The 13,268-nt window shown below is 48.6% G+C and overlaps 1 protein-coding gene across 1 annotated transcript in view; it reads left to right on the top strand.

The window, feature by feature from the left end:
• The first annotated feature begins 4,575 nt into the window (after positions 1 to 4,575).
• Positions 4,576 to 13,268, top strand: part of CTNNBL1 (catenin beta like 1) — a 157,664-nt gene continuing 148,971 nt past the window's right edge. The window contains exon 1 of the mRNA XM_012927152.2: positions 4,576 to 4,723. Within this exon, the coding sequence (XP_012782606.2) occupies positions 4,694 to 4,723 (30 nt within the window). The 5' untranslated portion in view covers positions 4,576 to 4,693. The remainder of the gene's footprint in view (positions 4,724 to 13,268) is intronic.

The raw sequence follows: 13,268 nt of genomic DNA, 5'->3' as shown, positions 1-13,268 counted from the left end.
TACTTACTTGTATGACTTGACAAAAATGCCTGAGCTGGGAAAACAACAGGTGTAAGCAAAGTTCACCGTTTTCCTTTTGCAAAACTGCTTGGAGGTCTCAATTTAGGAAATGTGCATTAGGATCTTCTAGGAGAGGTGTGAACTTGGCAACCAGCTGCCATCCCCTGCCTGGGGTAAAGGAGGGGCAGGAATTTCCTCTCCCTTCATCAGTATTGGGGTGAATTTCAGTCAGTTTTTTGGGGGCTGGTTCAGGACATCTATGGAGTGCTCATCCAATGCTCAGCCTACCCATTGGCCACAGTGGCTGTCAGTGATGAGACTGTCCCTCTTGGCTACCTACCAAACTTGGATTTTGTATCACTATAGCAGCACAACGAACTACCTAAAACTTAGGTTAATGTAACAATGAACATTTAGGGCCCGGCGGCGTGGCCTAGCAGCTGAAGTCCTCACCTTGAAAGCCCCGGGATCCCATATGGGCGCCGGTTCTAATCCCGGCAGCTCCACTTCTCATCCTGCACCCGCGTGGGAGACCCGGAAGAGGTTCCTGGTTCCCGGCATCGGATCGGCGCGCATCGGCCCCTTGCGGCTCACTTGGGGAGTGAATCATCGGACGGAAGATCTTCCTCTCTGTCTCTCCTCCTCTCTGTATATCTGACTTTGTAATAAAATGAATAAATCTTTAAAAAAAAATGAATATTTATCATTCAACTGTTTCTGTGGGTTAGGAACTAGGCATGGCTTAGATGGATACACCTATCTTGCAATTTCTCAAGAGGTTACAGTCATGAAAGGCTCCCAAATCCAATGTGAGGATGCCCCCAGGCTATTTCACGTGTGTCCTTGTTCAGCATGGTCCCCTCCCACATGGATAAATCCGACCTGGGCAGTCTATCGGCTGTTTCTGTACTGATGGACAAGATCATGAGTAATACTGTGTCTTCCCCAGGTCTCCCATGATCACATCTTAACCTCTCCCCCTAAGTCATTTTATTTTTATTTGAAAGGTAGAGTTACAGAGAAGACACACACACAGAGAGAGAGAGAGAGAGAGAGAGAGAGAGAGAGAGATCTTTTTTCTGCTAGCTCACTCCCCAAATGGCCACAAAGGCCAGAGCTGAGCTGATCCAAAGTTGAGATCCAAATGGGTGCTGGTTTGTGTCTCAGCTGCTCCCCTTCTGACCCAGCTCCCTGCTAATTCACCTGGGAAAAGCAAGGAAGGAGGGTTCAAGTGTTTGGGTCCCTGCCATTAATGTGGAAGACCAGAATGAAGTTCTTGGCTTCTGGCTCAGCGCTGGCCGTTGTGGCTTTTGGGGGTGTGAACCAGCAGATGGAAGATCTCTTACTTTGACTCTCTTACTCTGTAACTCTGACTTTTAAATAACTAAATTGATCTTTTAAAAAAAATTACATGGGATGTATTTATGCTAAAAATCCATTGTTGACCAGAAATGCAGGTTGAACTGGATGTCCTGGACTTTTGTTAGGTGAATCTGCTACCCTATCCATGGTCTTTCAGCGGCCCTCTCCTGCCCACTTACCCTAATTCCTCCACCCACCCACAGCCTATCTAGAAGCTACAGCACCCCTTCCACATCCCTGTGTTGTTTTCCTGCCTGGGTCACCATCCTACTCCCATGTCCTCTTAACAAACTCTTCCCACCCTCTCTCCCCTGGTGCAGGGCACCTCCTCTGGCCACCCTGCCTTGGCAGGGCACATTTTTCTCTTTCCAGGGTGCTCACCAACCCTGGTTCTCACTGTATTTGGCTTTACAATTCTATCTCTTCAGACCTACTTTCTTAAAAAAAAGCCACAGGGGATAACAGCTTAAGCTGCTATTTTAGATACCTACATCTTCTGGTTCAAATCCTGGCTACTCAGCTTCCAATCCAGTATCCTGGTAATGCACCTGGGAAAGCAGTACAAGATGGCCCTACTACCCATGTGGGAGACTGGATGGAGTTTTATCTCCTGGCTTTGGTTTGGCCCAGTCTCAGACATTGAGGCAATTTGCAGGATAAACCAGCAGATGGAAGATCTCTCTCTCTGTCAGTCTCTTTTTGCCACTTTGTCTTTCAAATAACAAAAAATTTTAATTAATTAATTTATTTTTAAAGTTGTATTTATTTTGATTGGAATGTCAGATCTACAGAGAGAAGGAGAAACAAAGATCTTCCATCTGCTGGTTCACTCCTCAAGTGGCTTCAATGGCTGGAGCTGAGGGAATCCAAAGCCAGGAGTCAGGAGCTTCTTCCAGGTCTCCCAGGTTAGCGCAAGGTCCCAAGGCTTTGGGCCACCCCCTACCGCTTTCCCAGGTCACAAGCAGGGAGCTGGATGGAAAGTGGAGCAGTGAGAATACCAAGTGGCATACATGCAAGGTGAGGACTTCAGCCACTAGGCCTCCAGGCCATGCCCTCAAATAGATAAAACTTTTAAAAATGCATATATAAGATTCAATTTCAGAAAAGGAAAAAGAATAAAGAGTGCCTGCATCCTTCCCATCCCCTCTCCTGTCCCATCCCTCCTCAACTGCTGCTGATAGTCACACCAAACATTGAGTGTTTTCTAAGTCAGGCACCTTACTAAGTGCTTTGTGTGTAGCCTCTCAAGGAAGCCCTCCATTGTTTATGAGACAGATGCTGCTGAATGTCCACTCGTCTGCCATGTGATGGGGGCGGGGAGTTGCTTGCCACTGTTGTCACCCAAAGCTGAATGCAGCTCCATCAAAGGCAGGAACCCTGTTTTATTAACAGCTCTGTCCTGGGAGCCCAGGACCCCGTCTGGCACTGAGTAGCTCTCGCTACACACATATTGAATGAATGAATGAATGATTCTCCAGATGAGAAAGTGCAATTTAGAGAGAGAAAGGAGCTGGCCTCAGGGCATACAGCTAGATGTAGCAAAACTTGGACTGGAACCAGAAGTAGCGGTGTGTTTTAAGGTGTTTAACAACCAGCTCTCTGAGAAAGCAACAGTGGCAGCAGTCACCCTAATGGGCAACATTCCCTGATTGATATAAACACTCATGCCAGTGATTTAATTTTTTAAAATTTATTTTTATATGGAAGTCAGACACTGAGAGGAGGTGAGGCAGAGAGGAAGATCTTCCATCCCGATTCACTCCCCAGTGGCCGCCATGTTGGAGCCGAACCAATTGGAAGCCAGGAGCTTCTTCCGGGTCTCCCGCATGGATACAGGGTCCCAAGGCTTTGGGCCATCTGTGACTGCTTTCCCAGGCCACAGGCAGGAAGATGTATGGGAAGCGGGGCAGCCAGGACACAAACTGGCACCCAATTGGGATATTGGCGCATGTAAGGTGAGCATTTAGACACTAGGCTACTGTGCCAGGCTCATGCCAGTGATTTCAAACTACCAACCTGATCTTAATCCATCTGCAAGCTTCCTGGACATATAGCCACAGGTTTTTCCAAGCCTGTGCATCTAAGCTGGTTCCAGCACATCAGACTGGGGTTCATGTCCACGCCATTCGCTCTATCCCACATAAGAGAAAGGGCACCCAAAGCGAACTCAGTTCTAAGCAGACTGTATAGATGATTCTAAATTACAAACTCAATCACAAAACTCCCAACAGCTTCCAGACTTGTTCCCAAGGCTCCCGAGACCCTGTGAGGCAGGTGTTATCCTGGGCTTTGGAGAGGCGTGGAGATTCATGGAAACTAGGATGCACATAGCCCCCGCTGTCACAAAGCCTTCCCTCTAGGAAACGGAGTGCAAGATTACAGATTGGAGACAGACTGCGGTGGAGACCTAGGAGGAGCCCTTGCTCGCGTGGAGTGGTGTGAGCTGAGGCTGCCACTCTTAGAAGAGGACATTTGAGAACAGAAGGGCAAGAGAGAGCTGGATGATGCATAGTGCTACCAGGAGAGGATTTGAGGAATAAAACCAATTTTGGTTTCATTGGAGCTGGTGGAGATGGGATTATAAACATGAATGTGAAGGGCACGTCTTGCAGTGTGCATCAGTTCCCACCTGGTGCAGACAGACGCAAGCTCTGAGAACAACCTGGGCCATCAGCTGTGGCTCTGTGGTCACAGCTGCATGTCCCAGACGACGAGCCACCTTTTGGGCTAGCCCCATCGAACGGAAAAACGGTGGGGATAATCCATGAGACCCACAGATGGAATGCAAGATCTTCTGGGCACACTGAAGGCGTCAAAACATATCTCTGGAATTGGTTTTTTCACACTTCACTTGACCTAATATATTCTACAATGCCATTTCAATATATCCGTGTCAAGTCTCGGACATCCCGTGTGCATTTTATCGACGCTTAAGGCATCTCAATCAAATCGCCTGGTCCCCTCCAGGCTCGTGGGAGCACCCATGAAGCCCCCAGCTCACGTCCCTACACTTTGGCCGAGCGCCACAACCCTAAGCTCCGGCATGTCCCTGGCTTTCGCCGCGCCTTCCTCCTCTGAGTCTCCGCCCCTTTCTCCACCCCTTCAGGCTCCAGGCGGAAGCAGTAAGCACCGGTGCGGTGTGCTTTACGGTAGCGCTGCCTTTTTACCGCAGTGTGGCGGCTCGCCTTCGTCAAGCGCGTTTACCCTATTGGCTCTGCGGCCCGGCACAGGACGCTTTTCGGCAGTGTGGCTGGAGGAGCTGCTGGGCGGCCCGTGGTGCGGGTTTGAGTGGAGGGAACCGGCGGCTTGAGTGGGACTCGGAGCAGCAACCATGGACGTGGGAGAACTTCTGAGCTACCAGGTATGAGGGCCGGGGAAGAACTGCTGGCTGCTGCTCAGACGGACAGAGATCTCTAGCCCTCGTCTCTTCCTTTCACATTCTCTCATGTCCTTTCTGGGCCCCCGCACCCCACCCCTGAGTTCTCCTGACACCCGGAGCTCCGACCCCTCATTTCACTTCCCTCTTGCAAACTCGACTGGTCCTTTCCTATTCATCTTCCATGCCTGCTCCCCTTCGCCTCCTCTTAGCCGATGCTGGGGCCAGGCTCACCATCCTTCCATCCCAGCCGCCTTCCCGCCCCCGCCGCGTCGCCAGTCTGTTCTGAGAGCCTCAGTTTTGGTGTCTGTACAGTGGAGACATTGGTGCGGCTTAGGGATCTGGGGAGCGTGCAGGCTGCTCTGAGAGCTTGGGAAACTGTTCTCGCGTTCGCTGCCGCTGTTGGGAGATGCTTGGAGCTCACCCATGGCCTGGGACCCAGGGCACCCTCTTGTTCCCTTTACGTGGAATACTTGTCGGGGGAAACGAGAGGCCCACAGGGCCCAGGAAGAGCTCTGGTCCGAGCTCAGGTGTCCTGACTTTAGCCTAAAGTTTCCTCTCCTGTTCGACTCCCTCTGAGGAGGCTGGGAGTGAGAGGCGGTTGAAGGGCACTGCCTGGTGTCTGCGTGGTCTGCAGCCGCTCATTGTTGCTAAGCCCTGTAGCTGGGGCAGGTCAGCGCCCGGAGTGCCGTGGGTTTGAGATCCTGCAGGGTTCTTAAGACTCAGGAAAAAAAAAATGTTTCTGTGGATTTTATGGTCCTGCTGAATCCAGCCACCACATTAGTTATTGATCACATTGATGGAATGGTCCTGATTTGAAGAAAGATAACATAGAATACATCTAGAACCAAATGTTACCTGTTTCTGTTCACTTTGTAAAATACTTACTGATTTATTTGAAAGGCAGAGCAGGGGCAAGACTTGTGAAGCTGGACCATAGAACCATCTGGAAAGTGCCAGATCCGGGGCTGTGAGTGGGCCTAGTAGGGAAATTGTGGGTACCCCTCTGATGAGCCGAATGGGATGTGGGACAGACTGGACAAGTCTGCTGCACATACTGGCATGCATAGGAACCCGGGCTGGGGGCAGACCTGTGTAGGGTGGGCAGGGTTGGACAGAGAAGCAGTATCCATTGGTTTGAGTATGATATGGAGCTGGGGACAGAACTGACCAGGTGACTGCAGCCACCAGTGTGTGTGTAGGCTGATGTGGGTGATGGACTGAACTGGACCCCACACTGGCTGGCACACACAGGAATCAGGTTGGGGTCACTCAATCAGAACTCCCAAGCATGGTGAAAATGGCAGGATCTGTGGCCTGGCTATGTGGAGCACGTGTCGGAACTCTGTCTTCACAGTTGATTAGGCCTGTACAGTGGATTGCATGCCCAGATGCACATGGGGGACATGACAACCAGTTCATTGAAGCCTGCAGAGGACTTCTAGTACCATGGGCAGCTCTCCTGGTCAAGCTTTGACAGCGATTATCTGGGTGAAGGGAGAGTCTAAGGTGGACTATGTCAGCAAATGGACCTTGGAAGGCTTTTCTCAACCTTGGACAATGAAGTCAGCAGCATCTCAGAATTATAGAAACCACTGAAACAGTACCCTGAGAACATGCTCCACCTCGGGCACCCTGGGATAACATTGGGTGGCCATCCCCTGTCCCTGGGTACTGATGTGGTGGGCTGCTGGTAGTGGCCCTTCCCCCTCTCTCTCCACTTCCCCCAGATACCAGAAGAAAAAAGGAGATTGTAGACACTTGTCTCATCCACTTTCTCCCATTCCTTGACCTTCCCCACTCTAATCACTGGGCCACATGGACATGCATCTTTTTTTTTTTAAAGATTTATTTTATTTTTATTTTAAGGTTAGATATACAAAGAGGAGGAGAGGCAGGAAAATCTTCTGTCCGATGATTCACTCCCAAGCGACTGCAATTCCCGGAGCTGAGCGATCTGAAGCCAGGAGTCCGTAGCCACTTTCAGGTCTCCCATGTGGGTGCAAGGTCCGAAAGCTTTGGGCTGTCCTCGACTGCTTTCCCAGGCCACAAGCAGGGAGCTGGATGGGAAGTGGGGCCACCGGGATTAGAACTGGTGTCCATATGGGATCCTGGAGCGTTCAAGGTGAGGACTTTAGCCACTAGGCTGCCGTGCTGGGCCCATATGCATCCTTTTAAAATGTAAACATCATCAAAAATATAATGAATTTTTATTAAAAAGAAAAGTGAAAAGTAGAGCAGCAAAATGAAAATGGGGAAGGGAAAGAGAGAGATCTTTTATCTACTGGTTCACTCCTCAAATGGCTGCAACAACCCTATCTGTGCCAGGCTGAAGGCAGGAGCCAGGAACTCCATTCTGACACATGGGTGGCACCTTTGCAGGGAGCCAGACTGGAAGCAGAGCAAGCGTGTCTTGAACCGGCGTTGCGATAGGGGACGACAGCATTGCAGGCAGCAGCTTGACCTGATTTTTCAGTGTGACCGCCTAGAAGATGTTAAATTAGACATATCATTGGCTTTACCTATCTGCTGGGCAGCCCTGCAGGGAAGAGTGGACAAATAAGAGCATGGTATCCTCATTTTGCTGCTACTTGGCTGCTGTAACTTCGAAGACATTGTGTCACCTTTCTCTGCCTTGTTTTCCTCCTTTGTGAATGGGGACAGATATAGCATCTGTGGTTCACCAGTCAAATAGCTGCAACTTCCAAGGCCGGGCCAGGCTGAAGCCAGGAGCCTAGAACGCCATCTGTTTCTCGTGCGTGGCAGGCAGGAACCCAAGTACTTTACCTGCTGTCTCCCGGGATGCGCATTAACAGAAAGACAGAGTCAGAAATGGAGTGGGGACTCAAACAAACCCAGCACTCCAATATGGGATGTGGGCATCTCAAATGACTTTTTTCTGCCCGGATATTATTTATCTACTTGAAAGACAGAGTTGCAGAGAGAGAAGCGAGAGAGATTTTCTGTCTGCTCAATGACTCCCCAAATGGCCACTATGGCTAGAGCTGGGTCTGTCTGAAGCTGGGAACCAGGAACTTCTTCCTGGTCTCCATGTGGGTACAGGGCCCAAGGGCTTAGGCCATCCTCTGCTGCTTCTAGGCCATAAGCAGGGAGCTAGATGGAAAGTGGAGCAGCCCAGACTCAAACCAGTGTCGCCATGCCACAGTTCTGCTCTTCCCTGTTCAGGTGACTTCCTCACCCCTGTGCCAGATGCCTGCCCCAGGTGCTTGCCTTCTGAAAAGCAAGTCTGGTGGGGGAGTCAGGATAGTGAATACGTAAGCAAGTGAGAAACTCTGGCCCTGAGAAGTGCCTTGCGATGAATTGATCACAGTGCTGGGCAGTTGGAACATGGCTAGTCCGAATTGAAACACAACTGAATTTCAAGGACTTAGTATGTGAAAAATGGGTTTGAAGTATCTTGGGTTTTATGTTGACCCCATATTGAAATTGGGTTAATGAAAAAATGTCATTGGGGCTGGTGTGTGTCATTGCTTGCAGTGCCGGTGTTCTACATTGGTGCGTTGGTTAAAGTTGCAGCTGCTCTGCTTCTGAGTGAGTTTCCTGCCCTTGTGCCTGGGAAAGCAGCGAACGATGCCCAGTATTTGAATCCCTGTCACCCATGTGGGAGACCAGGTTGGAGTTCTGGTTCCCCCTGGTGAGGCCTGACCCAGACCTGGGTGGTTATGGCCTTTTGGAAGTGAATCAGTAAATGGAGGACCACTCTTTTCTTTTCCCTCTCTGCCTTCCAAATAAATAAATAAATAAGCAAGCAAGCAAATAAATAAATAAATAAATGCTTTATAAAATTACTAAACTAAATATGAACCTGGTGTGGTAGCCTAGTGGCTAAAGTCCTTGCCTTGCATGTGCCAGGATCCCATGTGGGTACTGGCTTGTGTCCTGGCAATCGCTCTTCCCATACAGCTCCCTTCTGTGGCCTGGGAAAGCAGTAGAGAGGATGGGCCAAAGCCCTGGGATCCTGCACTTGCATGGGAGACCTGGAAGAAGAAGTTCCTGGCTCCTGGCTTTGGATTGGCTTAGCTCTGCCTTTCCAATAAAAAAGAATAAAATCTTTAGAAAAAAATTACTAAACTAAATAACACTTTTAAAAAACTTTTGGACCTGGCCTGATGGCTCAAAGGCTAATCCTCTCCTTGCAAACACATGGATCCCATATGGGCACTGGTTCATGTCCCTTCCAGTTTCCTGCTTATGGTCTAGGAAAGCAGTTGAGGATGACCCAAAGCCTTAGAACCCTGCACCCGTGTAGGAGACCCGGCAGAAACTCCTGGCTCCTGGCTTCAAATGAGTTCAGCTACAGCTGATATGGCCATCTGGGGAGTGAATCAGCAGACAGAAGATCTTTCTCTCTGTGTCTCCTCCCTATAAATCTGCCCATCCAATAAAAATAACTCCTAAACAAAACAAACTAACTTTCACAATATATGACTACTGGAAATTTAAAATGAAAAACGAGGTTCATTTGTGCCTCTCTTTTTATTTTTTTTGGACAGCAGTGTTGTAGGAAATAACCCTTGGAAGTAAGGACAAGATTTATTCCTTTAGATGATGTGGTCAGGGAAGGATTTGAGGAACTGATGTTAAGGACCACAGGCTGAGGAGAAACCAGGCATGCGTATGAACTGAACACTGGAGGCAGAGGGCATGGCAAGTGTGCACAGAAGCTGTGTGCAGCCTGGTCGGGACAGGTGAACAATGGAGCAGGACCTGAACGAGCAGGGGACAGCAGGAGACAGAGTCAGAAGTGTGGGTAGAGATGACGTACGATGTTGGCTTCATTGAAGGCCGTGACAGGAAGTTTGCATTGTGTTTAGAGGGATGTTTTAGATGGATTCATTCAGCCCACTTGTTGATAGATGGAAGGCGAATTCCAGTCTGATGAAGGGTGTTACCTGAGGTTATAGGCCCAGGCAGTGAGAACCACGGTCCTGTGTTCAGCGCTGTTTCTGTGGGTTCCTTTCTGCAAGCTCTGCGTCTGCTCCTCCCACTGCAGAAGATGGTATGGACAGTCGATCAAATGTTCCCTGCCCCTAGTGTATGCTCAGAAGGATCAGAGGAGTTTATGTACGCTCTTTGAAAATAGTGACTTTTCATAAACATGAAAGATGCATTTAAAAAAAGATTTGTCTATTTTTGTTTATCCCCAAGTGGATCTAACAGCCTGGGCCAGGCCAAGGTCAGGAGGCCAGAACTCTATTCTGTTCTCCCATGTGGATGGCAGGGGCCCAAGCTTTTGGACCAGTTTCCAATGTCTTGTGAGGCATATTCACAGGGAGCTAGATCAGAAGAGGAACACCTGCCATTTTGATAAAGGACACATAATCCACTGCACCCTGAAAAATGCATTACTTATTTGCCTGTTCTCTCAAAATCCTGGTGACAGCCCTACGAGGAAGTTATTGTTTTTTTTTTTTTAATAAAAATTACTTATCTTTATTGGAAGGGCAGATTTACTGAGAGAAGGTGATCAGAGAGGAAGCTCTTCCGTCCACTGGTTCATTCCCCAAAATGAGTGCAATGGCTGGAGCTGAGCCAATCCAAAGCCAGGTGTCAGGAGCTTCCTCTGGGTCTCCCATGGGGGTGCAGGGTCCCAAGGCTTTGGACCATCCTTCACTGCTTTCCCAGGCCACAAGTAGGGAGCTTAATGGGAAGTGGAGCAGTGGGGATACAAACTGGCATACATGCAAGGTGAGGATTTAACCACTGAAGCATTGTGCTGGTCCAATTTTTAAAAACATTTATTTATTTTTATTGGGAAGGCAGATCAGACTTATGAAAAGAAGGAGAGACGAAGCGGTCTACCATGTGCTGGTTTACTCCCCAAGTGGCCATGGTGCCTGGAGCTGAGTTGATCTGAACCAATCTGAAGCCAGGAGACTCCTCTGTGTTGGCCACTCGGGTGCGGAGTCCCAAGGCCTTTGGCCATCCTCTGCTGCTTTTCTAGGCCACAATTAGCAAGGTGGAAGGGAAGTAGAGCAGCCCGGATGTGAACCAGCAGCCATATGGGATCCTAGAGTGTGCAAGATGAGGATTTAGCCGTTGAGCCATTGCACTGGCCCAGAAGTTACTGTTTTTAAACTTGCTCGTATTAAAGGGGAGACAGAAGTATGGAAGTGGGCCCACTTGCAGACAGTTAGCTTAGGGAGGTAGTGGCAAAATCAGGGCACTCAGCTGATCTTTTCTCATAGCTGGAGCTCGTAATCACTTTGCTATCCTCTTGCTGTGTGCCAGATGATGAGCTAGAGTGCTTTCAGAATAGTTGTTGCATATAATTCTGCACTTGAGCTCTGAGCTAGGGGGCATGCTTAGTCTATAGAAAAGGGAACTCAGAATAACAGAGTCAAGGTTATGCCCAAAGTCAAACAGCAGGGAGGAAGCATAGCCGGAACTGGAACACGCCGAACCTCCGAGTGCAGGTTCACACTTTGTTTTCAGATTTTAACACACTTGATGTGTAGTACAGGTCAGCCTGGAGCACTTGTTGGTAGGCATCATTCCACACGGTGGGCTTCAGGTGACCGCTGGGCTCACGTCTTAGGAGTGTAAGGGGGTGAAGTGGTCTGCTTTGAGCGTGCCCACCCCCGGTCTCCAGGCCGGTATTGTAAAGTCTGCCTTTCTGAGCAGCTCTCAGGTGATGCTGAAGCCGCTGGCCCCAGAACCAGATGTTAAGATCTAAAGTCTGGAAATATCTACGTTCCTTTAAGATGTTCCCCTGCTAAATGGCCCTTTCTTCTCATGAGCATTGGTTTGTAGATTTTTTTGAGCTTAAGTTATACTTTTTCCCTGCCATTCAAGATGCCGAGAGCAAATCACTTAATCTTTCTGGGCCTCAGTTTCCTCATAATGCCTAATGAGGGGATTAGCTAAGATGGTCTCTCTGAGTCACGTTCCAGCGTTCCAGCTTGGAAATTCAGTGGTACTAATTATTTAGGCTAGGACTCTTGAGATTCCAAGGGATAAAAAAAAAAAAAAAAAAAAAAAAAAAAAACTGAAAAAACCCTTGATGTAGTTGAATGAATCCGGGTTGAAAAACTGGGTGATTTCGATTTTAATCCCACCTTTATCAGTACTTCTCTGAGTGACTCAGGGTAAGTCACTTACTACCCTCCGTGTGTCTTTTTTGTTAATAACATGTAAAATGGGCTCTAAGACTTACGGTTCTTTGGCCCGGCGCAGTAGCCTGGTGGCTAAAGTCCTTGCCTTGCACTCTAGTATCCCATAGGGGCACCAGTTCTGGTCCTGGCAACCCCGGTTCCCATCCAGCTCCCTGCTTGTGGCCCTCCGTGTGTCTTTTTTGTTAATAACATGTAAAATGGGCTCTAAGACTTACGGTTCTTTGGCCCGGCGCAGTAGCCTGGTGGCTAAAGTCCTTGCCTTGCACTCTAGTATCCCATAGGGGCACCAGTTCTGGTCCTGGCAACCCCGGTTCCCATCCAGCTCCCTGCTTGTGGCCTGGGAAAGCAGTGAAGGATGGCCCAAGGCCTTGTGAACCTGTACCCACACAGGAGACCTGGAGGAGGCTCCGGGCTCCTGGCTTCGGATCAGCTCAGCTCCTGCTGTTGCGGCCACTTGGGGAATCAATCAGTGGATGGAAGATCTTCCTCTTTGTCTCTCATCCTCTCTGTATATCTGACTTTCCAATAAAAATAAATGCATCTTTGAGAAAAAAAGAAAAAAAAACCAGACTTACAGTTCTTTCCATTCCTGAAATTCTAAGACCATTGTAAATGTGGAGGAAGGAGATCATTAAGTCAAACATGTTTATTAAACATGTCTAACTTTTTTTTTTTTGGATGCTTAGTAAATTCCACTTTTTGGGGCAACTTAATGGGAAGATTCCAGTTTTCAGTTGCAGCCAGGTCTTGTGCTAATAGCATTAGACACCAGGTGCATGGGAGTGGGTCCTGTATCTTTGACATATGCTAAGTGGTCATTAAAGGAGACAGGCAAACGGCAATGTGGACAGGAGGTGGCTTGAAGAGGAAACCATATTCCCGATATGGAAATGTACTTTTCTGATGCCTTCCGCTGCAGCCAGCTCATCAAGATGTGCCCGTGTCTCTGCGGCAGAGGTGCCCACGTGAGCTCCAGGGCACTCTCGATAAGACTCATTCCGCAGATGTCTGGGGCAAGTTCTTGCCTCTGAAGTTCAGCAATAAAGAATTCACAGTGCAGCGCTGCTCGAGGGAATGACTTACTTTGTGCCAGGGAGAGGTTTTCTTGCCGAGGCAGATTGGGGTCAGAGACCCTTGGTTTTGGCAGTATTGCAGACACTCCCTCTTCTTGCTGCTGGCCAGTGATACTATCGTATTTCCTGAGATTGTACGGGCTTATCAAAATCTTTAACCAGGCTCCTTTCCCATCCCACTCTGTCTGTCTTTTGTAATTAAAGAATTTTAGTGATGATAACGTGATAGGAATGATATTAAAGAAAGTTATTTGAGAACGTGAAAACTACTACCCTAACCCAATAAATATTTTTCCTATTCGAAAAATTTATAATTGATGC

Source organism: Ochotona princeps, chromosome 22 (genome assembly GCF_030435755.1).
Source record: "Ochotona princeps isolate mOchPri1 chromosome 22, mOchPri1.hap1, whole genome shotgun sequence".
NCBI lineage: Eukaryota > Metazoa > Chordata > Mammalia > Lagomorpha > Ochotonidae > Ochotona > Ochotona princeps.
This window is presented reverse-complemented; position numbering and strand designations above follow the sequence as displayed.